We start from the raw sequence: 25314 nt of genomic DNA, 5'->3' as shown, positions 1-25314 counted from the left end.
ACTGCTCTTTTTAATAATCTTCTTTTTCTTTTCAGAAGCAGGCCTGAACCAGACAAGGAAAGCAAAATTTACCTCTTACCTTAAAACATTTAAAAGAACAAAACTGAGTGTTCCTTACTGTGCAAACATCATCTTAATAAAACACTTCTTACTCTTTTTTGTTTGTTTGTTTGAGTTGGAGCTGTCGTGGGGTTAGGCTATGTGTGGGGGAGGTGAGGGGTGTGGTTTGTGTATAAAGTGTAGGGTGTGTATGTGTGTGTGTATGTGGTGTGTGGAGTGTGTGTGGGTGTCTGTGTATGTGGGTGTGATGTGAGGGGGTGGGGGTTGTGCTCTTCTCTCTCTCTCTCTCTCTCTCTCTCTCTCTCTCTCTCTCTCTCTCTCTCTCTCTCGTGTGTGTGTATCTGGTGTGGGGTGGTAAGGGATGTGTGTTTGCACATGTGTAGACAGAGTAAGGAAGACCGAGTTGTATTTAACAGCAAAATTAGCCAAGTTCCGTTGTGAATTCCTTTTTGTCTAATAGCCCAGAGACATCTTCCTGTTGTTGTTTTGTCAGAACTATTTTGAAATTTTCTGTAAGCTGTAGGGGTTTTTCACAGCTAAGATTTCTTCAGAAAATGTTCAGTCAAAGAAAGGAAAAGAGAGTCACCTCAAGTTGAAATCTCAAATGTTTCAAGTCAGTTCATGTAGAAGCCAGGGAGAGGTACCCACAAGTTTTCGGAGACTCTCTCTAGGCCACGAGGCCCCACTTTGTCCCTCATATAGATATCTACTAACTATTTGCTGGGTTAATTCTGAGGCAGAAAACTTGTTTCCTGGAAGCAAAGAGATGCTTAAAATTCTAATTTATGATACTTGGGAGGAACCGAAGCTTCAACGACTTTTCTCAGGTTCAAAGGCTTTCTCACCCCACTCCTGTCCCCTCCCCCCCCATATGTATTGAAAGAGAAACAAGTCCACCCGTTTCTCAGCTTGCAAAGATTTGCAGAAACACGAGAATGTGTAAGTTGCTTTCACTGGGAAGCGCACAGCATTTATGAAGTATTTCTTTGGGGATTACATCACAGTTTTATTTAATTTTTAGGACAAAAGTTAAATTCAATATTTGTGTATAAGCCAAGGGAAAATGTACCATAAACATAGGAATTTGGGGGTGAGTCAGAGTTCCAAGAATTCTAGATTTACTTAGGCCATTTATATGAAGACAAGCTAACCATTAGTCACCCAGCCTCACTTTTCACATTTGCAATTAATTGCACCTAAAAATTAGCTTTCACCCAAGGAGTTAGATAGGCAGATGGGCTTTGTGGCTAGCATTAAAAATGCCTTCTAGAATTACTACTCTATTTTTGAAGACCTTCTAACTCATAGCAAACATGCCATATAAATTATTCTTTAAATAAAGAGGCCTGGAAAGCCTTTGAGCTGAAATGAGTCCCTGGAACACTTCTCATCCTAAAAGCCGCACATTGCTTGTCCCAAGTTGGACCACTTGCTGAAGGTTAGACTGTCCCCGTGGCATTCAGGTGGGCTTTGCTGAGAATGGCTCGGCTTCCTCTAACCCAGGGTCACGTTTTCTGTTCATCCTACCTCTTATAGGATGAAGTCATTGCTGTCTCGGAAAAAGTGATTGTGAAATTGGAGGACCTGGTGAAATGGGCACACTCTGATTTCTCCCAATGGAGGTGTGGGCTCCGAGCCACACCCGTGAAAACAGAGCCTTTTGGAAGAAATGGGCAGAAGGAGGCTTTGCTCAAATACAGACAGACAACCCTCAACAGTGGGCTCAACTTCAAAGACGTTCTCAAGGAAAAGGCTGATCTTGGTAAGTGTGGCCCCTGCTTCTAAATTCAGTGTGTGGAAATGTGCAGTGAGCTACATTCTTGCTGTAGCTTATCCTGGAAGCCTTATTATCCATGTATTTACATGAAGCAATGTGATATATATATGTATATATATATATCATGTGTGTAAGGATGCATGTGTGTAATATGCAAGAATTGTATATTATTTTTAAATTGCATAACATTGTTACATATCGTGGGCTGGAGAGCTGGTGCTCAGTGTAAGTTAAGAACCATATTACTCTTTTAGACAATGTCAGTTCCCAGCCCTGTCCTGGTTAGCTCATACCCCCATGAAACTTGAGCTTCAGGGACATGAGATGCCTGAGGTACCTCTGAGGGTGCCTGCACTCACGTGCACATACCGCACTCGTGTGCACGCATGCGTGCGCACATACATACATACATACATACTTAGAAATAATGAAACTCTTTGAAAGTATTATATATTGTGTATAACTTATATATTAGGGCCTAGAGAGATGGTTCAGATAGGAAAACACTTGCCTTACGAACATGAGGGCCTAAGTTTGAGCCCCAGGATTCGTATTACAAAACCTGACACAATGGTGCATGGATGTAATCCCAGCACTGGAGAGTATGGCTTCTGAGGAGCAGTGCTGCATGCTGTCTTCTGACCTCCACAGGTAGGCACACACACACACACACACACACACACACACACACACACACATACATACACACATACATAGATACACACACACACACACACAAACACAACATGTGCCTCTAAACATACAAAGAATAATATCTAATAAAATTATATATCACGTAACATTACACTACATCATTTTTATTTTTAAAAATTATATGTATGCATATTACATATATGTATACAAATGTTTTTACTCTAATGGGGCCCAAGACTATGAGTTGGGAAATGCCTGGGTGGGAAAGGATGAGTGTTGCCTGGTATATTATAGAACAGTCTTTGGGTAAAGCATCCTGTTGGGTTCTATGTGCCGTCACGATCTAAGACTTAATTAGGGCTAATACTGAATTAAGGGTGACTTTGAATATCTTCTGTAAGTGGATAGTGTGACATCTTAGGAATACCAAGTCTGAAACAACGTGAAGCAAAAGGAGGGTGAGATAAAAACAAGCCAGAGACTGCTGGGGGAGATGGCCTTGGGCTGGCCTCCCTCAGGGATGTGTTTCTCCCTCCCTCTCTCTCTCTCTCTCTCTCTCTGGTCTCCTACAAAAGGAGTGTTTGCTCTTTAGAAAGACTCTTTGACCAGATTTGGAGTGTTCTGGCCATATCGGAACATCCACTCTGCCCCTCAGCTGTGTGGCCTTAGGTAAATACGTGATGGTCTAATCTTCCCATCCTCCCATTTGAAAAATAGGGGGAGGTCTCACGTGGTGAAGGCATTCTCCCGCCTCAGCAGTCACTCCTCCCCGTGACTAGGTGACTCTGTCCACTCTTTGTTTCGACTTGTTTGTACCCTCTGTGGCCTTCGCTGCCCTACTCTGCTAGTGTTGCTCAAGACGAGAGCTATTGACCTCTGTGTTAGACTAGTTATTTCCTCTTTATGCAAAGAGGAACTTCACTTTTTAACATATTGAGGCATCTTTTTTCTTTCATTCTACCACGATGCTGATTTTTCAGGGGCCCGGGTTTATGCCTTAATGTGACAACTTCCTGGTTTTTTGTTTTGTTTTGTTTTGTTTTAACCTAGAACTTAACTTTTACAAGAAACCTTGATGATTTCTCTTAACTGACACAGAGAGACTGAATAACACCAGGGAAGTGACTCTCTTTCATGTGACTCAGGTTTGTGGTAAACTATGCTGTTTGAGCAATATCGTTAAGACCATCCGACAGTTTAATAGCCACTGTTCCCAGGCTGATTTTTGGTAGCTTTTGGACGGTGACATTTTAGACACACAGCCCAACTGTCACGTGCACAATGAGAGAGAACTATTAACATAGCATTCTTTCTTCTAAGCCAAGGGATTTTTAAATAGTCTTTACATATTTACCACTAACAGTCCCATTTTTATCAACACACCCTGACTACTTTTATGACGTGTGGAAAATGTTGAATGAAAATGAATCTGCTTTGTTATTGTCTTGCTCGTCTATACTCAATGGTCACTGTTGTATCGCCATTGTCTTTGTTTTTTGTTTTTTTCCCTTAATATTAAACCTTGTCTCTGGTTCTTTCTTTTTTTCTACCTTTAGTTATGAAATATAGTTTTACTAATAAAAGATTAAACAGGAAACCCGTGGGGGACAAAAGGCTATGTAGATGGTTAAGCTTGATGTCACACAGGTAAACAAGAATATTTATAGCAGGGTTGTCCTGTGTTTCAACAGGATAGTTTATTAATGAGAGCGCTTTCTCTCTCTCTCTCTCTCTCTCTCTCTCTCTCTCTCTCTCTCTCTCTCTCTCTCTCTCTCTGTCTCTCTCTCTTTCCAGTTTTTTAACTCCATCTAAAGAGAGTTTGAGAATCTTGGATTCTTAAAAAAAAAAGTCCATAATCTTTGTAGTCTTCACTTTGTAGTCTGCACCCCCACCCCCACCCCCACCCCCACTGCAATTGGTTCCAGAAGAAACAGGTTTGGCTAAGTATTCAAAGTACTTGCTGGTGGTTCGGTCTTGAAAATGCAGATTACTAGTTTTCAAATCAAATTGCATTTAGATTTACTAAGGAAAAGCTGGTTAATGGATGTCTAGTTGCCCTCAAATCTTCTCTGTGGGACTGAGAGGAAGCCAAAAAGTAGGGCCTGGTAAAAGACTTCCTAGATGGTGTGTGTGTGTGTGTGTGTGTGTGTGTGTGTGTGTGTGTGTGTGTGTGTGTGATTCAGAGCTCATTTCTGAGATTATGCTTGGAAAGGGAAATACTCAACAAGAAGCTTCATTGAGAGAGCCTTTGGGGGACAAGAAAGACCACATACCTTTTATTTTTGTAAGTGTAAAGTACCCCTTTATGGACAGAATTTAGGGCCTTGAAATTCTGTTGGGTTGGTATGAACTGTGGGGAATTTGAGACAAATAGCTTTCGTAATTGGAATGCACGCTGTGTCGTAATAATGTGCAAAGAGAAAGAAAAACTTTCCTTAATGTAACGAGTCTCCATTATCTGTCTGATCTGAAGTCTGTGAATCCACATTGTTGGGATTTAGACTGGGGACTTTTAGACCAGGAACACAGTGGGTGTCATCGTTGGCCTGCACAGTCCTGTGCCAGAGACTTTCTCTTCAGCCTATCTCTTTCTCTGGCTGTCAAATCAGAAGATTTGCTGCTGACTTTTCTTTCTTTCTCTCTTTGATTCTCCCTATTTCTGTCTCTCTTTCTCTCTGTCTCTGTCTGTCTGTCTGTCTGTCTGTCTGTCTGTCTCTCTCTCTCTCTCTCTCTCTCACACAAACACACACGCACGCACACACAAAAACCACCTCTATACCATGTTGTTAGTGGAAGCTCTCGGCTTGCTAGGCCTTTCCTTCTGTACAGTGTTCCTTATTGTTCTCATCAAAGAAAGATGAACTTTGAGATTGCTTAAGGACCCTCCCCACCCCGCAGCCCGGAAGTGAGCAAGGAATGGAAAACTCACCTTTCTGTGGATAAAGTCAAAACCTTCAGCATGCTTTTTTTTTTTTTAAACCTAAGTTCCTCCAGCCTGTTAAAAACATCAATAATAGTGAAAGAATTAGGTTGACTCTTAAAGACAGGTTTTTTTCCAATATAAAAACCAATTAAATGAAAGAAAAAAAAAACACTTCTCTTGCTCAGGGTTCGTAAATTCCCTCCTCCCGTTCTAGTTTGTGTCATTTCCTGTCTCTCTTTCTGAATAGGGAAAGAACAAAATAAAACAACACAAATGAGTGTCTGGCAACAAATTAATGTTGCACAAAGAAAAGCTCTGCCCAGTGGTAGCTCCCAACTGCTACTCCAACCCCCTTCACCGCCTTATCATGTTTTTTTTTTCTTTAAATCACCTTTCCCTTTGAGGGTGTCCTGTTTGTTTTTACATACCTTCCAGGGTTTTCATTTAAGACTCTAAATGACTGCTGACAGCAGTTCCAGATGCAGATAATGAAAAAGCTGGACCATTAAAACAATACACATTTCTGCGATGTGATGCAGCACATTTATTGTTCCCCCCTTGCCTTTGTCCCTTAAAAAGAAAGTTCCACATAAAACTAACACCAATTGGAGCTCTCCTGGGGTGGGGGTTACTTTTTCAGGCCATTTCATACTGAAGGTTTTTTGTTTTGTTTCGTTTTAAGGGAAGAAAAATAGCTATGTAAAAACAGAAGGGTTAAGGAATGTGTTATTCATAAGCATAACGAACACAAAAACCTGTTCTTCCAGAAGAATCAGACTGATTAAATCATTCACTGCACAAGCCTCTAGTTATTTATTTTTGTCTTTAGAATTACAGTACTTAGCTTTGTAATAAAGTGGACCTGATACCCATATTTGGTATGGCACTTGGGAGTAGTCAAATGAAGAATTATTTCATTTTACAAAAATTTTAGCAACTTAGGAGCATAAATACTATCAGTTAAACATAGCAAACTTGCATTTTTTATTCCTTGGGCTATCGTTTGAAAAAAAAAATCAAATTATTTTATATAACACTGTTTCTCACAGAGTTCCTTTAAGTGAAGCATGAAAGCCGCAGTGTAAGCGTTATTGGCCTATAAATATGTCATTATAGTTGGTCTACATTTATATGCCTCAGATTGTTGTTTAAGCCAAGAAAATATGCCTCTACAGGTTGACTTTTTTTTTTTTATTGAAACCCTTTGAGGCATACAGCAAAATGTGTTTTAGGCCAAGGTTATTAAAACAGCATTTTCTTCCATCCTGGCTCCCACCACCACCACCACCACTTTTTTTTTTTTTAACAGACTCAATGTCCATTATTATACTGTGGTTTGTGGATGGGTAGTTATGAATGGTCTCGTCTCTAAGTATGTCTTTAGAAGAAAAATATTAAAAAGAGGGAAGGCCAAATAAATTCAAGAGAAAGAGTAAGAGGGTGTGTGTGTGTGTGTGTGTGTGTGTGTGTGTGTGTGTGTGTGTGTGTGTGTGTGTGTATGTAGACCTGCCTGAATTGAATGTTGGGTAATCGTCTACTTGTGCTTCCCATCAGGCAGAGAGTGTGGCCTCCCCTTCCCTCCCCAGCAGGGGCTTCCTCTATACTGTAGGTAGCAGATGGTACAGTGGATTCACCTTGAGGAAGCTGCTGCCTCTGCCTGAAGATCTGTCCCTGTCTGGAGAGCCCTGAAATCATGGCATGCAGGTTCTTTGTGTTTTGTTTTAATGAATAGTAATATACACCTTGCTTTTCGATGTTGAATTTTTAGAGGAGACCAACTGAGGACAAAGTACTTAGGATCTTCAGGAGCATTTGTGACAGTGAAGTCTAAGTTATTTTTGTCATGTTAGCATAATCATATGGAAGTTGTATGTGATCAGGAGCTGTGTGGTACTATCTTAGCACTGTGGTTTGTTTCTGATGTCCCCTAGTCATGGTTTCTCTGGACTTGGAGCAGGGTTTCTCTTACATAATATATATTATATATACTATACATAAATAATATAATTAATGCTAAATAATATTATATATTATAATACTGTTATATATAATATATTATTATAAACTATAATATAATCTATATTATACTATTATTAAGATATATACTATATTAATATAATACCATGAATAATATAATAATACTTAATATACTAAATATATACCATATATATTTACACTTACGTATTATATTGTATATATTATATATAATATATAGCATAAAGTTCCTGCTTATCTTTTAACCAAGCCATAAACCTATCGATGTAATATACTATAGATGGTTAATAACTATATTATTTACATATTTAAGCTCATAATATTACACATAGTAATATATATAACACAATTGAAATATGTTGCACACTTATGCTGTCCTTCATATTATAAATTACACAATTTTTATTAAAACAATTTGAGCCACGCATGGCCAGTAATATAAGGTACCTCTCAAGTTCTTTGCTAAAAATTAACTGGAATTGTTGCTTAGAAGTTCTTGGGGCCTGGCACTACAAACGGTCATTTGTAGTCACCTCTGGGTGTGGAGTGTCTGGTGACCTCCTAGGGTATCCAAGGCGAAGACTTTTGCTCCTTGCTATAAAGGAAGAACATGGGAGTTACTCATAAGAAACACACTGTGAATGTGGGTTGTCTAATCCACTCACTAGGATTGGAGGCTTCTCACGAAGAACCTCCCGCCTCCTTTCTTCTGTCTTCTGCAAATGTTTGTTAAATATGTTATATGTTCAGTTCCTTGGCTGAGCTGAGAATGTTCTTAGGTGATATATGTTTGCAGTATTCCATGTGTGGATAACCTCAGAAGCCCCCACACAACCTCTCAGAACACTTTGGCTTTTACAATATCCTTACTCTCCTGGGGGATTCTCTTATGAGGTCTTTGACAGCATTGTGTGTTCGCTGTGACCCTTGACAGAGTCTGCTCACAACACAGTTAAGCGCGGGGAAGCTGCTACAGCATCAGCCTGGCTTCTCCAGGAGTTGCTTCTTGACACCATAAAGTGATAACCCAGAAGCCCATTAGGTTAAGGTAGGAAGATCACAAGTTCAAGCCTAGTCTGAGCTCAGAGTCAATACAAGGGCAGACTGAGCTATATAGGGTGGTTTGTTTGTTTGATTTTTTTGTTTGGTTTTGTTTTGTCTCAATAAAGAAAAAGAAAGGACTGGCAAGATGGCTCAGCAGGTAAAGGGGCTTGCTGCCAAGTTTAATGAGCTGAGTTCAATCCCTGGACGTGATGGAATAGAAGAACCAACTCTGTTGTCTTCTGTTCACACATACAACAAATAACTCATTTTAGTAATTCATTTAAACATCCATAAATCTACAACCAAGACACAGAGACTGTCAGAATATTATCTAAGAATCAGAAGCCACAAGCTAGCCACTCAGAAGGGAAACAAGATAACTTATTTTATTTGAGACAAAAAAATTCACCTTGTCTATCTCATTAAAATAGTTGAAACCATCCTGAAATCATGATGGAAAGAACCAGTAAAAATTTTTCCAATAAGAAATATTCATCAGTGTTTCCTGAACCCAGCTGGGAAGGAGGTCTTGGCCAAGCCTCACAGTGTCTGAGTTGATTGGCAGGCATTGGTTGACACTGCTTTCCACACACACGCTGTCATCCCACATGAAAAAGGATCCTATCCAAGATCCTTCTGTTAGGAATTCCTGTGGACCTGAAAGGTGTTCAACATGTCCTACATTTATACATCCTTTAAAGATGGGTAGTCCGCTAGAGAGAAGGTCAAAGAACCTGGGAATCTCTTAGTCTGAGAAGCAGAAAAAAGTGGCGTTAAAACTTCAAGGGGTGTGTTTATCACAGGCTACTAGCACTCCCTCCTGAAATCTAATACAGGAGCAAGGATTGGCTCCTGTTTTTCTAGAGTTCTTTGTAAAGTTGTCAGGGGGGAAGAGACCTTGGGGGACACTGGTCCAGTTAACATTCCTTCCTTGCTTCCCTTGTCACAGCCTTCAGTTCTCTCTTTATTTAGATAAACAACCCCAATATTTTCCATTCTTCCTCCGGATGTGGTTTTTAAGCTCCCTCACCATCCTGGTTATTCATTTTAAGATGCATCTCGAGTGTTTATATTGTAGCCGTTTTATTCATTTATATTGTTTGGTACTGTTTTGCTAAGAATCCTACAGCAAGAATCAGAGTAGCTTTCCGGGGACTAGAGGCCACCAGGCATTCATTGTGTACAGCCAGATATCCAACAGCTGGCGATGCCCTGGTGCCTCTAGATATGACGTAAGCCCAATGAGGCTCAGACTTTCCCCGCATCTCCCCTCAGTCTTGCCTTTCCTATACCTCTGAGAATTGAACGGAATGCTATTTCACCACTGCCCTCTCCTCAAGTTTACTTACCTGTCTTTGATTGGAGCTCTTCTTTCTATGTATCACCAAGTGCAGGCTACTACTTGGTGAACCTCATTACTTACGAATTACGAATACGCCTTTTGTGAAACATTGTCAATGAGGCTGTGCCTTTCAATGGCTGGAGTCCCCACGGGGGGCACACCACAACACCACATGAGGGGCAACCTGGGCAAACTGGGTATTGCCTTAGCAAGGATCCGTGTGTGGAAGCCAGCCTGACCTCCAGTTTATTTCACCTACCCCAACACATCCAGTGAAGTGTGGTGAGTGTTCTTCGTCCTACCAAGTGTGGTAGTTTATCTCATCCCACTCTTCTGGACTCCTGATGTCCTTGCCTTTGCGCTTTGTCCATCCCATTGGTGTTTCAGGGTCTTTCTTTTCACCAGCACCTTTTCATGAATCACAGTCTCCATGGCGATTTCTAGCATGATGGGGAAGGAAACCAGCTCATACTTTTGTTCGGGCTTCATGAGTGAGCCACGTTAGTCTCACGATAGCTAACTATCTATGGGATCGCCTGCTGATGGGAAGATGAAAGAATGATTCAGTTGTCATCAAATCCCAACTCCTGGTCTCCTCTTGTTCCTTATATGTACTTAGGGGAAACCCTTAGCTTCATAGGAACTCATCCATTTCTAGGATCACCAAAAAAAATGTCCAAAGTGGGATGTTTCCAAGTTTCCTTTGGTGACATTAGAAGTTCAAGGGGGTGTGTTTAGCACTGGTTGCTAGCATTCCCTTCCGGAATCCAACATGGGAACAGGGATGGAACCTGCTTCTCTGGAGTCCTTTGTAATGTTATCAGGGTAGAAGGGACCTCAGTGGACACTGGTCCAGTTAACATTTCTTTCCTGCTTCCCTTGTGACAATCTTTAGTTCTCTCTATATTTAGCTAAACAGCCCCAATTTTAGAGACTTTCCTGTCTTTAGGAAAGTTTAAGGGAAGAAAGATTTACTTGGTTCCTGGTTTTGGAGGAGTTGGATCCAGCCTCAGTTCTTTTAGCAAAGACGTCACAGCCAACCAGGAAGCAGAAGGCCAGACAAGAAGTGGCCAAAGACAGTCCAACCCCAAGGATGTGTCCCCTTGGTGGTGATCTACTTCCTCTAGCTAGGTCCCACCCCTTGAGGTTCCCACAACCTCCTAAGATGGTGCCCCTGGCTGGGGACCAGACACTGAAATCATCATCCTCTATGAGGCATTTTGTATTCAATTCACAATCAAGTTCAGTTGGCCCATCATAATCTGTTAAATGTCTCTTGAAAAAGAAGTGCAGTTTTGATTGACCCTTCTTCAGGTACATTTTTGGAGATTTGATTGAACCTTGCCCTTTTTCAGTTCCAGTCTATATAGTGTCTTTCAAGTCATTATGACCCTTTCTGTTGCGCCCCTCCCCCAGCCTCTCATGTCTAGCCATTATATGTTTACCCAGGGCAGACCACTATCACAGCCCATGCCACCTTAGAACACAAATCTGAAATGTCCTACAGGTGAATTGACACAGGCCCATACCTGATCTCATTTAGTCTTAATATGCTTTAGCATAGACACCAGTTCTTCCAAATAGCCCATCTGTCTTCTAGGGTGCTTTAAATGTGCGATTTTATTGCAAAACATTAGTTTCTCTAAATGTCAAAGATTCGCTTCCCTTCTTTCCTCCGACATTATGTATTTAAGGCTGTGGTTCATGCAGGTCACTGTGATGGAAAGCTGAAATGTGGGCTCTTAGTCCATCTTAATAAATGTATTTATTTAGCACAAGTTGGATTTTTCAGAGGCTTTGCGAAGTGCTTCATGCACAGTGGGGCTAAGCACACCTGCCGGGTTGTATTAGCTCCCCTCATTTGTGTCTCTCCGGATACTTTCATTTATACTGATGATATAGGGTTAAGTTCTTTCATTCCTGAAAGTCCCTGGGCTGTGCTTAGTCTAGAATGTTCTTTCTTTAGGCTTCCTCTTTTGCTTATATCTTTAATAATTTATACTACACATTTTTTAATACTTTGACTCATTGTCAATACCATTTGTAGCCACGTCTTTCCTCCATAACTCCATGCCTACTGGGTTAGCACGCAGATGTGGCAGACACCCCTCCAGTGAACTGTCGTAACTCCAGCCTCTATCTCTTTCCTTTAAAAAAAAAATAATAGTAATTTGAATTGGTTGCTCCTGTGTTTGTTCTGGGAAAATGTCAGTGAAATAGAAAAGCAAGAAAGGAGAAACACGATTGCCTATTTTCTTCCCTCACAGGGGGACGTCCACTGGCATTTACATGTGTGCCTCTATGTGGACAGGCCAGGGTTTGTACTTAGACACTTTCTTCACCCTCAATTAAAATAAAATGTACTATTGGGGAGCCTGTGTCCATACCCAATTTTCTAGAGAATGGTGTGACTCTAATACCTCTGTGTCATAATCCACTTTTATCTGGCCAGGGAATGTTTCTCTGTTGAGGTGTCTCATAGTTGACTAATGATTGCTAGACTTTTCTGTGGTTTCTCATTCTCACCAGCTCTTTGAGTTTCTCAGATCCCTGATCATCCATGGCTGTTTGTACACTTGCAAAGAAGGCCACTGGCTCTGAGTGCACAAGACTGTTAAGCCAACATGGGCTTTTTTTTTTTTTTTTTTCCCTTATCCAACCCTGTCCCTGCCTATGTAAGCTTCTTCTGCACGAATGAACCTGAACACTCCCTAACCTCCCAAATTCTCCAATGTGCTTTTACCGCCACCACACCCCCCCCCCCAACTTCTGCCTCTCAGCTATAGGAATGCCCCTTCTAAGAGCTGTAGGTACAGAATTTTCTTAGCTCCTGGAACCCTTGATCACTGAGTTCATGAGACCCACCTGCCTGCCTGGTTGGTGTCTAACCACACGGAGCGTCTCTACCACCTCACTGAGCACCTCAGTGTACGCAGATGCCTCTTTCTTATCTTCCCAGGAAAGCTCCGAGCTCTACAATGCTGGGCTCTGTCTTCAAAGCGGTATCTAGCAGGCTGAGCAAACATTTGGCTTTTATAATCAGCCTCTTCTGAAATCTCTCCTTTCAGTCCACCTGAGCCTCCTCTGTACATTCAAAGGTTGTTTTGATTTCTTTAACTGCACTTCCTTACACACCCTGCTGAGGAGGGGCTGTCTCACTGGAGGGTTTTCATTGTGAACTTTTGGGGAAGGGAGGCTCATTAGGAATCAAGTATCTGTCACTTGTTCTGGAAAAACTTTCCGAGGGAACTTTTAAATGTGATGAGGCTATCCTAAGATTGGCAGTGGCATTAAAGTGTGTGTGTGTGTGTGTGTGTGTGTGTGTGTATGTACAAGCACTGAGGACAAACTTTACATATCAATACATGCTAATGTCTCTCTTCCTCAAGGGAGTGTTTACAGCAGAGACAGAAAAAAAACTTTCAGGGAGGTAAAGAAGTCCAGACTTTCGTGCGGTTTTTTGTTTTGTTTTGTTTTGTTTTGTTGTTGTTGTTTTTGTTTTTTTAATCAGCTAGTTTGTAATCTGCCTCTTTACTTATTTCTTCTTTTTATGTGGCAGGTTATTAACGAGATGGGCTTTAGCTCAGCATCTAATGCATGGTTTTCTAAGGCAACTGCCCTCTTGTAATTCTCAGCTCCCTTAAAATGGTTACTTGCTAAGCATTGAGGAGCAGGAGCACAGGCCCCACCTTCCAACAAGCCGGGCTACTACTTTTTTGGCTCACAAAGACAGCATTCTATTAAGCCCTGCAGAAACAAAGCTCTGGGCCTGGCCTATTCTCTCCATAAGAAATAAAACATTGTTTTCATAGTCATGCTGATACTAAGAGAGAGTTCAAAGCATGACGAAACATATACTGTTCTAGTGGGGGGAAAAACACACACACACACAACTATGGTTACCTGGCTAATTACCCATCACGTGACGGCTGTGTGTATAAATACAGGCTTTTCACCTATGCAGGCTCCGTGCCCCTTTCTTTTCATCCTTTCTTCTCTTGTTTTTAAAATGACAATGTTCGTTCCGTTCCCATTGTTCTATATCAATGTTTTTAATCAAAGATTTGCCAGAATGGGCAGACACAAAGTGGCTTCTTTCCGAGAACTGCGCTGAATTCCAGCCCCTACTCCCTCCACGGCCCCTCCCTGTTGTAGACTTAAAAGCCAGGCTCCTGTCGCGGGCTTTGTTCCGTACACTATATGGTGGGTCCTGGCATTTAAGGTATGCCTTGATTGCTTATCTGCAAAGCAAGGTCGACAATCCCTGTGTCACGGGACTGGGGAGGATCTGATTAGAGCATGTGTGGCGGGCACCAGCACGCAGTGGGTGCACTTAGCTAAGGATACCAGTTGCCTTTTTTGGTTTCCTTCAGAAAAACAAACTGGCTAACCTGATGCTTCCTCCCCTCTCCCCCAAGCCGAGCAAAAGGTTGCGAGTAAAAGCAACAGTGAACACACATTAATAGGTAACAGTAGTGAGTGGTTTAATTCTTAACTCGCAGACACCAAGTTATCTATTACAAGGCTTCGAGACAGACTTGGGACTGCGTAAGTCCGTACCCTCAATTCTCTACGGGCCACCGAAAACTGAGTGTTCTTTTGAAGTGCTTTTTAATATGATCTTGATCTTCTGATTTCTAAAATGTACCCAAGTAGGTGTTGTCCTGCAAGCCACCTGCCTTTTTGCACTTTCTCTGACCTCTCTTTGATCATAAGGAGCAGTGGGTCCTACTTGGTCAGAACTCTGGGTGCCAGGAACTCAGACTGTGCTTTGGAAGGCTCCTGATCAGGGCTTGCGTATTACTTACTGGCTTCCTCTGGTGTTTCTCCGAGGGCGAGCAGACAGTTCCAGAGGTAGACTGGATCTTTGTATGAATCACCCTGTGAATAAGCTCCTGGGCTACAGGACAGGCATAGTCCCAGCTGGAAATCTTGCAGCCATGAGGGATTTAATGATTCTAAATGAAAGCAAATCCCTCTGGCTTGACCACAGTTTGGGGGTATTGTTTAAACTGGAGGGGATGAGCAAGCAAGCATTCACAACTTGTGTTAGAACAACCTGTATGGGGCCATAAGGAGCAAGCACCTCAAAAATTTAAGAGCATCACACAATAAAGGCTTATGTTTCAGTTAGGTGCAGTTCTCTGGAGTGTACGCAGAATTGTTCAGAAGATACGTTCTCTGTGGTACCTCTTCAGGGGACCAGCATGGCCACGGGTGGTTCTGTGCTTAACTGTTGGATGACAAAAAGACAAAGAAAGGGGTTGAGGGCTAAGCACGCAAGGTCCACCCTCGAAAGCTGTGTGCCTGAGCTGGCATCTTTTCCACTCCTATGTCGTTGACGAAGTGATGTATTTTGTGCCAGTGTCTTACTCCAAGGCAGTGGGAGGATCCTACAGTATTCTAGGAAGCAGTGGAAATGGATGTTAACGTTAATAACGACTCAGACATGCATTTAGGATAAGGATGAATATTAGCGGATTATAATGTCTCAGGGTTGAAATGAGCCACAACTTTCCTAGTTACAAGATTTTAATTTTGACCTGTTTCCGGCATCTACTACGTCTTACATCTTCTCTGCAGAAATCCCTACTAGTTGACGCTTTATTGTTTCCAACAATGGGGAATTTATTACTTTATAAAAAGAGCCCAAATATATGTTTGATCCATGATTTTACAAGAAATTCTTATTTTTCACAAATTAAGTTTGAATGCATAGGTAAGCTGTGGTGTTCACTGGCTAATAGTGTCCCTGTTTCTAGTCTTAGAACAAATTCACACAGAACAGATAAAATATCTTCAGCTTGTGATAATATTTCAAATGTTTGAAAAGAATTCAGCCTTTTTCTTTGTGCTCTTTTACCTGTCCTGGACCTGTTCTGTCACTCCCCAATCCCTCAGTACTTCCTTTGTCTACGGAGGTGCCTCTGAGATTCTTAAACCACAACTGCTTTAGTCTCTGTTTAGTTAAAAAGGTAGCGACGGGGTGGTTGCAAATGATTGCACCATAGAGGCTGAGGCAGAAGGAAGATCTTGAGTCAGGGCTATCCTGAGCTACTTAGGGAAACAGTCTCAGAAAGAAAACACAACCTCAATCTGTCTTTCTGTATATACTGCCCAGACACCCCCACCCCAAACAGGGTTTCTCTGTGTCACCCTGGCTACCCTGAACTCAATTTGTAAACTAAGCTAGCCTCAAACTCACAGGGATCCGCCTGCCTCTGCCTCTCTGAGTACTGGGATTAAAGGCATGTGCACCACCACCATGCCAGCTCTTGTTTTCCTGTACTTTTACATTTTACCCAAAATGAAAAGAAAAAAAAAAAAAGGTGAGCCTTGTAGAAGAAAGCAACAACAAAATCCCTTTCTCCTTCTTTACCTTGGTTCCTTCTGGAAGCCGCGCGCTGGTCATGAGTGATGGTCACTGCTTCTCTTGTGTATATATATATGATTTGCATTGGTCAGAAGGCAGAATCTTGCATCTCTGCCTCTGTAGCTCCCTTTGTGAGTGCTGAACAGGAGCCTCACATTCCATGCCCACTGTGGAACTACCAGCCACAATCACTTGTGGAGCTCCTGAAATGTGTCCACCGTGTCCATGAATGTGAAAGAAGGTTCTAGAAAGCATAGCTTCCCAGTCATTTTATTTAATGTACATCAAATGTCTTTATTTTCTTGAGATGTCAATATCCTCTTCTGTGGTCCAGGGTGGCCTCCATGTAGCTAAGATCACCTCAAACCTCTGATTCTCCTACTTCTAGACGCTGGGATGATAGTGTACACTGCTGTGCCTGGCTTCCTTTTAATTTCAAAGTAAAAGCCATAGCAGCCTACTTTGTTTTGTTGTTGTTGTATATATGCATGTACGTATTAATGTATACCTCAGTGAGACTGCACACCATTCTAACTGTTGAAAGTTTAGCATACAGATTGGATATGCCGACAATGAAAAACTCATATATTCCATTTCCATGCCTCAAATTCCAAAACCATAGCCTTAAAAAAAGTACATCTCACTAATAATTTTATATTGATCATATGTTAAAATAATTTTATAAACTAGTTTTACTAGATGTATTATTCCAGCAATTTTGACCTTTTCGACTTTTGATGACATCAGGGAAAAGCTTCAAAGTTCTGAGACTCAGGTAGAGATTTGGACAGGCATGATGTTTATTTAGCTCAGTCTTTAACTTTGAAGCACAAACAACATTTTATAAGGCTCAGGTATTTTTTCTCGGGGAGACAGGGAGAGGCTCATGGTGAACTACAGCACACAGAATTGTAAGGTAGCCTTTAGTCATGCTTTGATCATGAAAGAAGAATCTAAAAACCACGTCATACCGTTAAGCAAACATACCATCAGGGCTGAGAGGAGGACCAATGCGTCATATCTCTGTAGTAGGCTACTGTACATGATCATTTAATAAATAGGACTCCCATCCTGGGTGCCCTTTCTGTTGCCAAGATGTCGCCAGCCATAGAGGATGCCATGGTCATTTCTGACTTGGATTTTATTGAAGGGACTTGGACTCAGGTCAGACTTGCTTTTCCAGATGGGAATAGTATCCATCCTGTTAAATATGACCTCTGTGAGAAATACATCATGGAGGGCCGATGGATGGAGCTAAGAGGTAGAGAGGGCTTGCTTAGCACACCCAAGGCCCAAGTTCACCCCGCTCTGTGGAATACATAAATGAAAAGCAATTTGAGAAATATTGTGATGGTTCCTATCAAGTTCACTCCTTGGTGAACTTCTCAGCTCAGACTCTAGGAGTATATTGAGACGATAAGAGTTTAGCTTAAGGCTCTTTTGTGATTTATTAATTTGGATTTGGGGGGGTTGAGCTGATGCAAAACTATGAGATTTCTCATGCTGATGAGAGTTCTGGCAACAAATGGCTATCCGTTCTACCTCAAGGCACCAAGTCTTTCATCTTCTCATTGGGTGTCCCTTGTTTATCATAGAAATAGTTTCATATTATATTCGTAGAGTCTAGCCTACAAGGCCAAAAGAGAGTTGGAAATTTTAAATAATGAATGATAGAACTTTTTCATGAAATGTCAACTTTTTGCCTGGTTGCAGATGGGGGACAATGTGACTAATCAAGCCAGTTCATACATGGCAATGTCTCCCCAAGGCAGTGTTAGCGGTGAAGTTCAGAAAAGCGTGGAATTCACCTTGGGCAGAACTCTCTGCATGAATAAGATTTCTATCACATCACCATCTAGAGAGGGCAAGTAGGACTGGGCCAGAATCTCTAATATAGATATTGAAGTCAGAACTGAGAGAACAACTTCTATCTTCACTCCACATCCAAAACCAAAATGGCGCAGCTGGTGAAGCAAGCCTGGAGACCTGAGTTCAAGGGTAGAAGGAAAAAAATGGACCCCACAAACTTGTCCTCCCATCTTCATCGTCACGTGCTGCCTCCACATCCCAACACAGTAACATTGTAATGTCACTTAGAAAACTATAACTTAGCCTATAAATCTGTGTGTCCATCTGGGCTATCGCCACAGCCACTAGTAGTAGAACATCTGTCTTCCACACACAGGTGGAAGGGAAGGCAGGCCTTGCCCATCTCTGTCTTCTTTATTGCCAAGGGTACACATTGTCCTTGGGCAGTAGGCAATGTTACTCTGCTGTCTGGAGGTCTGGATATACAAACGAGGCCCATTTCAAGAATGTTTGAAGGAGACTTGCTGTCATGGTAAGCCTTTGAAAATATCTTTTAGCAAAGTACCTTTTGCCATGGACATTTCTTTCCTATGGCTTAATTTTTATGTAGCGGGTTTCATAAACCGAGGTCCACTTATAGATATTTTTGAAGCACTTTTTCCTCTTCTGATGGAAATATGTTTATTATAGGACTCAATCTCACATTCAATACTCTAAATATTTATAAAGCAGCGAGTTTTTGTCTTTTACGTAGGAAGATGTGCATATTGTTTATCTTCTAAATTTGGCCCATTTCCTGCATGATCTAAAGCTCGTGATGAGAAACCTTTTCATTTCTTCTTTTCCCCTTGCATCAGGGTCCATCTGCCACTGACTCAATTAAAATACTTTCAAGGAAAGGAATGGGCACAGGCCCTCCTCTTCATCTCTTTAAAACACATTTCAAAACATATGTGTTTGTGTTATGAGTATGAGAGCATGTATGAAAGAGATTATATGTGAGTGTGCATGTGTGTGAGTAGGTGTGAGTGACTATGTGAATGCGTGTGTGAGTGCATGTGTATGTGTGAGTAAGTATGTGAGTGGATATGTGTGTGAGAGAGTATATGTTAGTAAGTGTGTGTGTGAGTGTGTGTGTATGTAAGTGAGTGTTTAAGAGTATATGTGAATAAGTGTGTGAATAACCACTTTAGTAAGTGTGTAAGTGTGTGTGAATGTGTATGAGTTTTGAGTTGTGTGTATGTGTGTGTGAGAGAGAGTGAATGTGAGTGTGTGCGCCACTGCACATGTATGGAGATCAGAGAACAACTCTATGGGGACAGTTTTCTCCTGCCTTTGTATAGGTTCCAGGAATTGAACCCAGTTGACCCGACCTTGTGACAAGTGCCTTTGCCTGTTGAACTTTCTCGAACACCCCGACACCTCGCTCCACCTCCTGTACCTTTTAAGAGAGCACAAAGCCTGCTATGAAGTAGGTGCTTCCTGTGTGTTTGCAGGAATGCGTGGGTGGCTATATTAAAATCTTGCACTTGGAGGCTAAATAACGTAACAGTAACAACCCAGAAGTCTGGCAGGCTCCGGCTGGGACCCAAAGCCTTCGTTTTCTGCTTTCGTGACCTTCAGCGAGTGGCAGCGTTTGAGCTGTGCCTTTGTGGGGAATCTTAGCTTCTAATAACATACAAAGCTCCCTGTGCTTAGAAGGATGTCAGGTTCAGCAAAGAGCTTGGTAAAGAACAGCAAGCATCCTCAAGAGCTGAGGTTATAGATGAGGACATCCTGGAACCCCATCATTTTTAAACCAGCCTCACAATCTTTTGTGATATTAGTGACTGGCAACTTTATTGCTAATTTCCTTTATGTAAACTACTCTTTTTACGTAAATGACTATCTTAAATGGGAAACTCTTATATTACTATTTTTAATAGAAAAATCCAGATAATTGTCTATGAATAATGGTAAAGACAAATAAATATGTATATTTATATTCATGCGTCACATAAGATTAGCATATATTGGTTATATTTCTGTTGGTATGATAGACTATTTGACAAAAAAAAAAAAAAAGCTACTTAGAGGAGGAAAGGGTTTAATTTGGTTAAAATGGCAGACACCAGGAAGCAGACAAACACATTTCATCCCCATACAGGAAGTAGCGAGCCAGAACAGGAAGTGAGGTAAGGCTATGCATTTTCAGAGCCCCTCCTCTAGCAAGGCTCCACCTCTTAAAGGTTCCATAACCTTTCAAACAGCACTACCTACCAGAAACCAAGTGTCTAGACCCAGAAGCCCGTGGGGCATCATTGCATATGCCAACCATAACCCTTAGGTACCACTTTAGTCATTTTTCTTTATTTTGCAGGTTTTCGTCATGCACAAAAGCTTAACCTAGGTTGTTGATAGCAATTAAGGTCACATGTCAGCTTGTCAGCTGCAAGCAATGAAGTGTAAATATCTTCTGTACTGAATGGACGTATAAGCTCAGAGGTATAACTACACCCCCAGATGTGAAGGTTTACAAAAAACATCTAAGTGTACATCTAGCTGGGCGTGGTGGCGCACACCTGTACTCCCAGCACTAGGGAGGCAGAGGCAGAGGCAGGTAGGTCTCTGCGAGTTTGAGGCCAGCCTGGTCGGCAAAGCGAGTCCAGGACAGCCAAGGCTACACAGAGAAACCCTGTCTTGAAAAACCAAAATTAAACAAAATAAAACAAAACAAAAATATCTAAACATGCATCTAACAACCCTTTGTGGGTTAGTTGGTGTATACCATAAGAACCAGAAGGCTGGATGCTGTAGAAACAGTGAAATAGGAATCTTACCTTCATAATACTTGTAATTTTACAGCCTGGTTCATACCCAACTCCTGACCGGGAGTGGGAAATATAAAAATCTCAACACTAGACCATTCATGTCCTGAAGTGAGTAAAGACTACACTGTGATCACCTGTTCTGGTTTGAATGTGAAGTGTTCCCACATAGTCTCATACGTAGAACACTCACTTGGTTGCCAACTGGTGGGTTATTCTAGAACATTCTATAAACTTTAGTACGTGGAATCTAGTGGGAGGAAATCTCGTGTTACCAGGGCGAATCTCTGAAGGTTGGTGCATGGCTCCTGATCTCTTCCTCATTCGCTACATCCTAGTTACCACAGTGAAGACCCTTTCCACCCACATGAGTCCATCATAGTGATACTCTGCTTGTAGACATGGGGTCAGGGCACCATGGCCTCAGAAACTGTGAGCCAACATAAATCCTCCCTCCTCCAAGACTGTCCATCTCAGGTGTTTTCCTCTCAGTTTGTGCAAAATTAATTATAGCTGCTGCATGACCTTGAAAACATCAGTCCTGGCTATACCTTGTTTGTACCCCATTTGCTAGCCAATGGTCACTTGTTGACCTTGAATTCCCCCAAACTGGCTGTATTGGAACAACTTACTTGCCTAAGTGTGGGGCTTAAGCTAAGCAAAAGGAAACACACACAGATTTAGACACAAGGGGTAGTTTAGCTGCTCACACACACACACACACACACACACACAAAACAAACAAACAAACAAAAAAAAACACACAAGTGAAGCTCACATTGTATCATGCTCCTGTTTCATAACTTACAAAAGCACAAGGCCCACTGGAAGTAGCCTCAAGGCCATGCTACCCCCAATAATTATTTAAGCACATACAGCATACTTTAGGAGGTTTGTTTAAGACTCAGATGAGGCCATTGGTAGTCTGAACATAACTTGTAGCTTGAGAAATGGGTCTAGATGTGTTTGCCAGACATTTGGATTTCAACAGTATTCTAAAGGTCATCTTGAATTTGACTGTACACCACTCTGGGTTTTTCATTGTTGTTGTTGTTGTTTTGGTTTGGTTTTGATTTTTTTGGTTTTGGTTTTTGAAGACAGGATTTCTCTGTGTAGCCCTGGCTATCCTGGACTTGCTTTGTAGACGACGCTGGCCTCGAACTCACATAGGTCTGCCTGTCTCTGCCTCCCGAGTGCTGGGATTACAGGTATGCACCACCATGGCCAGCTTTGTACATCACTCTGTTATCCAGCAAAAGAAAAACATATTCAGCCGAGCATACCATCATGGACTAAACACAAATACATATAGATTCTATACTGTTAAAGGAGTCATTAGAAGGATGCAGTGGAGTCAATTTTCTCCTGTCCATGACCAAGACGCTACATCCATTGAATCACAGTTATCCAAGTTTAGTTGCCAAAAATCACTTACGATCTTAGAGTGAATGATTGATAATTACAACTTACAAGGTTGTACATAAGTGCACCATGTGGAGTGGGAGGGTCTGGCGACACCACAAGAAACCATGAGAGAAGCCAGTGCAGTTTCCGACGTTAGCAGACCCGTGAGAGACACTTGTAGCGCTAGCCTTGTCTTTGTTGTTCTCAGGAGGTGGCAGCAGATGAGTGGCATTCTGCTAAAAATACAAACTGTGTACCCCCTCTTCATTAGAGCCAAGGAGAGGGTGCAGATGAGGCTCCCTGTTTGTATAATGCATGATTACCTCCTGACATAGGAAGTAAACACAGTGGAAAGCATTCCTTCCTGTCTCCCTCTCTGTTTCTTAGAGTCCATGATGAGTTCTCTGTAAGGGATAGTAGGCAGCGTGGAGGAGCCTTGGGGCTCTTGGCTCCTTGTCCCCAGATAAGCTGGTTTAACTCCCATATCCACGTCTAAAAAATGAAACATTAAGTATTCGAGCAAGTTCTTTACTATCTCTACCTGTTAACGTCCTGATCTGTTATGGAGAAAATAGTGAAAGGGTCAAGAGTCCACACTGGCCTACTTGCCTCACCATGAGCCACAGGTGGCAAGTTCAAGACTGTGGCCAGAGCTTAGGACATCACAACCTTGCCTCAGGTGAAGATCCAGCCAGGCTGGGAGTCTCCAGGGTGGCGTCACTGCCTATAGGCCAGCTTGAAGGAACATCACTTATTTGAATAAGGAGCAAAGGATGTCCTCATAAAGCCTACGAGTTCTACAGAATGTCCCACAGAAAATAGTGTGTGTTAAGTGTTGGTTGGATTTCGCAACTGCTTCCTGGGCCTTGGATTCATTCACGGTGGATCTCAGGACATGTCAGTCCCCCTTAAGCCCCTTCTATATGGTAAATATGTATTATGCACACAGTACTGGAATCAAAATGACCTGTGCAGCTTTGGTGACATTCCTAGTGGTCAATGGAAGGAATGTACACATCAGGACTCTTGTGACTGATGTCACAAACGCTACTAGGATCTGCTCCAGGGTCATTGACTTTTGCAGATTTCTGAACCCCTCCCATCCCTTTCAGATTTGCATCCTTCCTGATTTTAAAACCTGGGGTCAAAAGTAGATTCCAATTTGCAGAATAATCAACATGACTGAGGTGGGGCTGGCGTGGGGCTAGGGCAAGAAGGCTGTAGAATCAACACACAAATGGAGGTCACAGGTGGGCACTTGTCATCATGGGCAGAAACACACCTGGGAAGCACTAGTCTGCACCAGGAAATGACATTTCACTGACTGGACACCCATCTCTCAAGAAAGAAAGAAGTGAGCCTTTCTGGAAGGAGATGGGACAGAGGCTATATACTGACCTGCAGTGAAGTCTTTGCTGTTTTCACTTGGTGAGGTCTTACTAGCATGGACCAGTGGAAAGGCAGTCCTCGCTGCAGGCCTGTTGTCACGGCGAACACAGGAGGCCACGCCCCATCTAGAATCTGTATGTAGTTTACTGTAATCCCACCCCATGATGCTTAAGTGAATGGTGCTCTTCATGCGCACCGACTAAAAATAGTTCCATCGGCAGTGGGAACATAGTTTCACATTTATACGAGCATCTGGCCCACGGAATCCAATACTTCATTCTTTAAATAGCTTCACTCGGCTCTGGAAGACGCAGCCTTGAAAGCCTCTCCCAGCCAAACACCTTGTTTACATAACCCCATTTAAACACAGGCAAGCTTTCTCATTGAAAATGCAGAAGAATATTAATTTGGGAATTAATTATGCTTTAGGGTTATCTTTTGTGCATGGGGGGGGGAGGAATTGGCGGTTGAGACTATTTAAGATACATCCATTTAGTAAGGCATTTCTCAATTATCTGTTGTATTGAAAATCTAGTAATTTCCTAAGTTTGATCCATCTACACATAAGTCATGAGTAAGCTATAGGAGTCTCTTCTAGACCATCATATGTAAATCCAGTTAAAATGAAAGTTTTGGGAGCTGAAAAACTCTTGCCACTACAAATGCCCAACAATAATAGAAACATAATCCTATGTCCACTTCGCCTTCTCCACCAGAGACATTCTGAGGCCGGAAATCATTTGGCAGCAGGCAATGAATGTACTTTTGTTAGTCTTTGGGGGGTACTAATGGTTAGTCCTCATGTAGAAAAATGTGAAAATATCACACTGAAAGGTAAACATTACAAATGGTTAGCTAATGGTTAGCTGTGACAGTCCAAAGGGGCAGGGGTTTTTGGTTGTTTTTTTTTTTTTTTTTTTTTAAACAATTTTATGGCCCTTTACCAGCCTTTACTGAAAGACACTTTATAACCACAGTTACATATTTAAAATCCATATCTCTTTTGAGCATCCTTCTTCAAATATAATAGGAAATAGTCCCACATCACAGACGGGGAGAGAGGAGGAGAGAAGGAGGAGGGAGAAAGAGAGCTTGATCAATGTATATGGGTTTTAATGTTATACTAAAAAAGCAGAAGAGACTTTTAAAAATCTGATTCAGGAACCCACATCGTGGGATATAATAATGATACACCAGGAACCCCAAGCTCCTGCCTCAATCATCCTGAAAATTAGCACATGTTCAAGGTGATGCAATTACTCTCAGGTTCCTTCAGTCCTTCACTATTGCGAGACAGTCAAAAATGTGTCTTTCTGTGAAGTAAATGGCTTTTATGCATATAAGTCATTTTGAAAAGTCAGGGAGTAAAGAGGGGGACAGGGCCACAGGAAGAAGGAATGAAAAAAGAAGAAGAAGAAGAAGAAGAAGAAGAAGAAGAAGAAGAAGAAGAAGAAGAAGAAGAAGAAGAAGAAGACCTAACTTCTGTATACATAGTAAAAATGGGTTCTTGGAATACCCAAGAACTCTAGTTTACAGCTTGCATTAACTTAAAAACAAAAGCAAAAACAGCATTTTAATCTTTTAGGAACATATGAAGGAAAGTTAGCGGTAAGGAGTCAGTCTTTGTAGATTAGGTTTTTTTTTTTTATTTTTATTTATTTTTTAAAGAATGTCAGCAGATCACCAGTCATGAAAATGTCAACATATGGCTGTATTTGAAAAGCAGAATCATTAAGG

At 41.7% G+C, this 25314-nt stretch overlaps 1 protein-coding gene across 1 annotated transcript in view; it reads left to right on the top strand.

Annotated features, from left to right (window-relative positions):
- Arid5b (AT-rich interaction domain 5B) overlaps positions 1 to 25314 on the top strand; it is a 174510-nt gene that overhangs the window by 28057 nt on the left and 121139 nt on the right. The window contains exon 3 of the mRNA XM_051153186.1: positions 1597 to 1822. Within this exon, the coding sequence (XP_051009143.1) occupies positions 1597 to 1822 (226 nt within the window). The remainder of the gene's footprint in view (positions 1 to 1596; positions 1823 to 25314) is intronic.

Source organism: Acomys russatus, chromosome 11 (assembly GCF_903995435.1).
Source record: "Acomys russatus chromosome 11, mAcoRus1.1, whole genome shotgun sequence".
Taxonomy (NCBI): Eukaryota; Metazoa; Chordata; class Mammalia; order Rodentia; family Muridae; genus Acomys; species Acomys russatus.
The sequence above is the reverse complement of the archived record's forward strand: the minus strand, read 5'-3'. Positions and strand labels throughout refer to the sequence as shown.